This window comes from Sinocyclocheilus rhinocerous, unplaced genomic scaffold (assembly GCF_001515625.1).
Source record: "Sinocyclocheilus rhinocerous isolate Xijiao unplaced genomic scaffold, SAMN03320098_v1.1 scaffold1626, whole genome shotgun sequence".
Taxonomy (NCBI): domain Eukaryota; kingdom Metazoa; phylum Chordata; class Actinopteri; order Cypriniformes; family Cyprinidae; genus Sinocyclocheilus; species Sinocyclocheilus rhinocerous.
In genome coordinates this window covers 349,122-353,809 of record NW_015657802.1, presented here as the reverse complement: position 1 = coordinate 353,809, position 4,688 = coordinate 349,122, and the positions used below count along the sequence as shown (strand labels likewise).

The following is a 4,688-nucleotide window of genomic DNA, read 5'->3' as shown; positions in this document are numbered from 1 at the left end:
TGATCTTCAGAAATCATTCTAATATGCTGATTTATTATTAGAATTATCAACAGTTGTGCAGCCAAATATTTTTAAGTTACGCCTTCTTTCTTTGCGTGAATATTTGGGCGGCGTTATGCAAATCTTGCCACATAGTGAGGTAGATATGTGGGGGCGTGTTCGAACTAGCCGTTTTAGGGGGATGTGGCTGATTCTTAACTTTTATAAAGAATATCTCTTTGGATTTGAGACTTTAGTCTTTGCAACTTTACAGATCTTCTTTATGCACCAAGAGCTTGTAACACTCCAAAGAGAAAGGAAAAAATGAAATTGCATTATATGACCCCTTTAAAAAAATCTTACCAAACCTTTGAACAGTATATTGTATTTAAAATTATGACTGTATAAATAAGCCTGTAAGCCTCCTCCTGCTGCACAGAAAAAAATATGTAATAGTGATATTGTAAAAAATATTTTAATATCCCAAAATGTGGCTTGATATCATGGGTGGCTTGATACAATGTGACGTTATTTCTTATTTAAACTTTTTGTCATTGTTATTCTGGTGGAAACCAATTTCCACACAACTATAGTAGTGTGATCCAAAACAAACAAACAAATCAGCCAGGCAAAATGTCATAGGTTAAATGCCCTCATGCTATAGGATATAGGCTGCTTTACACATGCATGAGAATCTTGTATTGTGAGCTAAACTTGTCGCTGAGCTGTGAAAGTCTGACTTTGAATCTCGAAGCTCTATTAAACGCATCTACTGTTATTATCTAAGTGAGGATCAGTAATATGGCTCTAAATTTGGCTTCTTCAATTAGTTCCTGTACATTTGACTAAATCAGGATGTTCTTGTTGGCCTAACAGCCATTAGAGTCATATAAAGAGAAGAAATAATTTCTCTGTAAGACGCTTCCTAAGGTAGTGCTAACAAGTGAGAATAAAATTGGGATGCATGAGGCCAGATCTTTGGGTTCTCATCCCAGCGTGTCTTTCAAATGCAACATATGTCTAGATAATTTTATTAGGAGTTTTTAATGCATTTTTCAGAGGTTATGCAGTTACATTGTCCAGTGTTTTAATGCTTATTTTGTCAGGTTAAACCAGCCATAACAGTGAGGGATTCACTGCTTGCAATGTGAAGATAAAATGGCTTCAGTGAGATCTTGGCCATATATTGAAATAAAGAGTAAAAACGGCACACAAAATACAATAAATGTTGCATTTAACCTTTGATAATGTTCTTTTTTTTTCTTATGAGTGTAAAGATTTTTTTGTTCTTATTTTTAATTGCCATGAAATTCCTAACCAGTTAACATATAACACCGTATTGAAGACACAAAGCACAATACATTCATTGAGGAAGGCATTAGATGGTTTTAAATCTTGCTGCAGTGGATTTTTATGCTTTGAGGATCTTACAGATTATCTGGCAGAACTGAAGCCGTAGCATAATTCTTCATTGTCTCTACTGATACTTTCTTTAGCTCTTAGAAGTGGGGAGGAGCGGCAAACAAATAGGAAGATCGAGTTAATGGACAGAACAAAGGCTTGTGATGCTCTGATGAAATATGGATGAGGGCCTGTCAGAAAAAACATGAAAACATATCATGTGAAGAGTCCTTGGGTCTAACAGAAAGTCTTTCATACACAAGACAAAGACTGATTGCTAATGAACTCACTTTTCCACACTTTGTTCCCCATTTAGATTCACAATGCACCACGTTTTCAGAATGTCAAGTCAAGTCTTACCGTTTGATGCTCAGGATTTTTACTACCAGTAAAGTATTTGGTTTGTCTTGTATTCATACTAATAGCATTTAGTCTGCCCATTCAAGGCATTTTTTTCAGTTGTACTTAAAGTTTATAGCGGTGCTGTGATATTTTCTACAAAACCTCCGTCAGTGTAGTGAATATGATAGGGTTATATGAGGTTTTGGCGTGAATCTAAAATCCCACTCAGTTTCCTGGCATTCTGTGATAGTCTTCCTGTTCCCAAAACTGGGTCTGAACATGTTCTAGTGACTAAGCAACCAGAGGCCAAATAGTGAGGATGCATATAGTGCCTTGGAATAGAATATGCAGTGGATCTGTGGCATGTTAATAACCCAGTTTACTTGATGCAGATGACTAATTAAAATTTGTAGCTGAAAATTTTTTTTTTTTCAGCACCATCTGTGTGATTTTTTGTTTTTTTGCAATTTTACACTTTTTTTTTTTTTTAAATATCTTGCTATATCATTAGAAGAAGAATTTATTGTTATTTGTATTTGAATGACCGATTAGATTTTTTTCTCTCTTAAACTATTTCATAGAAATGTGCATAATCATTATCTCACTGGTTAGTTCTAGGAGTCAAAACTCGCCAAACTCACAATAAACCAGTATTGACAAAACCCCAGAACAACATGTGAGCAGCTCACAGCATGAGCAGGATTTAATATATTGAATAAATTAGGCTTTTCCTTATAAACCATTTTTCCTTTGAATTATGTTGTCAGATTGAAACGCTATAAGACAAAATTTAACTCTGTGCTCGGTTGCTGCCGGGGTTCCTCTAAAATGTGTCTCAGTCTTTATGCCACCAAACAGTCTTTGACTGGTTTTAATTTGTGCGTCCTTATGGCACACATTCTGCTGTTATCTCTAACGGTGGCAGAGTCTGCTTTTTCCTTGATGAAGCCCTTCAGGAAAAAGAGCATACTCTCCAACAATTACACTACTTGTTTAAAAAGGTAAATTAGCAACATGGGTATCAGCATCAATCAACTATACATATGTTTGAGCAAAGATAAAATGATGTTAGGTAAAATTGAGTCTGGTTCAAGTGAATAAACTTGCATGCAGGAATCCTTCCCTCAGTATTGACAGGGTCATCTACTCTTTAACTCACTTTTGATAAGAAAGTAAAGTAAACCCTGAAGGAGACATGTCTCAGCAAACAGTCCTTTACCACTGGAGTGTGGGTCCTTTTACAGTAATGAGTCTTGAAAGCTTTCTCCATTTGCCAGTTATTTTCCCCCTGTGCTTACCCATGAGTAGAGCTTGATGTTTTCCTCTGGCCAAATGACAGTGGGGTTTGGAACATCATGTGCTTTTTGTGCTTAAAGCTAAATTGTGGCCCTCTAAATCTATCGCTGTGACAGTTCAACCCCAATCTGAGTTTACTTCACCCTTTGAGACTAGTTTTGTCTACCTCCATGTAATTACCATACCCAAGACTCCCCTAAGAACTGGAGTCAAGAGTACTTAAAAGTACACTTCGGGTCAGATTAGTCCACAAGTGTCATTTCTTCAAAAACAAGCCCACTGTTTGTTGCTGAGGAGTGTGTCTCTTTTATTTATTTATTTAGAGAAAATTAGTTTATAGCACCTGACTATTACAACACTGACAGACAAGAATGGATACAGACAAATTTGCATATTTATTGCATGCTGGTGTTATAGGAAACTGCGAAATTATGGATAGAATTGTTGCTGAAGAGGTTGACAAGAAATATGTTTCTATTTGCACACTCTCCAGGTGCTGAAGCAGCAGCATTCTCAGTAAATCTTGAGATCCATCTGTCCCTTTCGATCTCTCTGTCTCATTTCATATTTACTCTCTTGAGGGGAGAAATAGGAGGACCAGGCTAATAAGATTTTCTCAGGCAATCTTCAAACACAAGGTGACAGATCATATTTTTGAACCACATTCATCTGTAGTCAGTCAGGTCTGTTTCATCCAGGTGCATGTGTCAATTTTTTTGAGAGTCTAAGAAAAGCAGACAGAAAATTTTTCACTTCTTCAAGAGGAAATGAGTGGCTTTCAATCCATATTATTTCAGTTCCACTCTCTGTCCTTCATTTCCACACTTTGCCTCTTTCCTTTGTGTTGAGGATGAAGTTCAATTACCCTCTTGTCAAACAACATCATTTTCAGGTAAATTGAGCGGTGAATTGATTTGGCCCACTCTCTGAAAGCTGTGCCGCCAAACCCAAGTAATTGATGGGTTTGTGATTTGTGGCTCCAGAGTAATTATTTATTGGCCTGTCCATGAGATGGGCACTGCCATTCGCTTCTCACTCAGTCCCTGCTCCAGTGCTCATCTTTCTTTGGTAATTTTTTTTAATACTTTTTCTTCACAATTAATAGATTTTCTAGTCTGTCCCAGGATTGTAAACTTACAGTAAATAGACAAACCATAAGATATAAAAACGTACTGTATAAGGCTAATAAGGTACTGATCTTTCACTTTGATTTATTACAGCCGTCTTATTCTCTTATAATACTCTGATTGCAGAATAATCTGATTGTTAAGAATAATAAACACATATTTAAATAATAATTTATTTCCTCCCCATTCATCTTTTCAGAGCCGGAAACATGCAAACAAAGTTCGTCTGTATTATATGTTGCATCCAGTAGACGGGGGATGTCCGGCTAAGAAGCTCAGAACAGATGACGTGAGTATATCTCATTCTATTCTTTTTATTTTTTTTCACAAATGACACATCTATATTGAGTTCATAAATGACTTGCTCTGTATCATTCTGTAATGTGGTGTTTTGGGTTGTGTTTCTTTTTCATGTTTTCATGTCTTTTATTTTGGAGTTTTGCCATTAGTTCCTCTGTTCATTGTGTCATGTTCTGATTGGTTGTCTAGGTCATGTGTCTTGTTTCCCATTGGTTTGTTCTTGTCTTGTGTCCCTCTTGTTTG

At 36.3% G+C, this 4,688-nt stretch overlaps 1 protein-coding gene across 2 annotated transcripts in view; it reads left to right on the top strand.

Moving 5' to 3' along the window:
• zmat4a (zinc finger, matrin-type 4a) overlaps window positions 1-4,688 on the top strand; it is a 102,448-nt gene that overhangs the window by 31,691 nt on the left and 66,069 nt on the right. For both annotated transcript variants that reach the window (XM_016529642.1, XM_016529643.1), the window contains exon 3: window positions 4,345-4,434. In XM_016529642.1, the coding sequence (XP_016385128.1) occupies window positions 4,345-4,434 (90 nt within the window). The remainder of the gene's footprint in view (window positions 1-4,344; window positions 4,435-4,688) is intronic.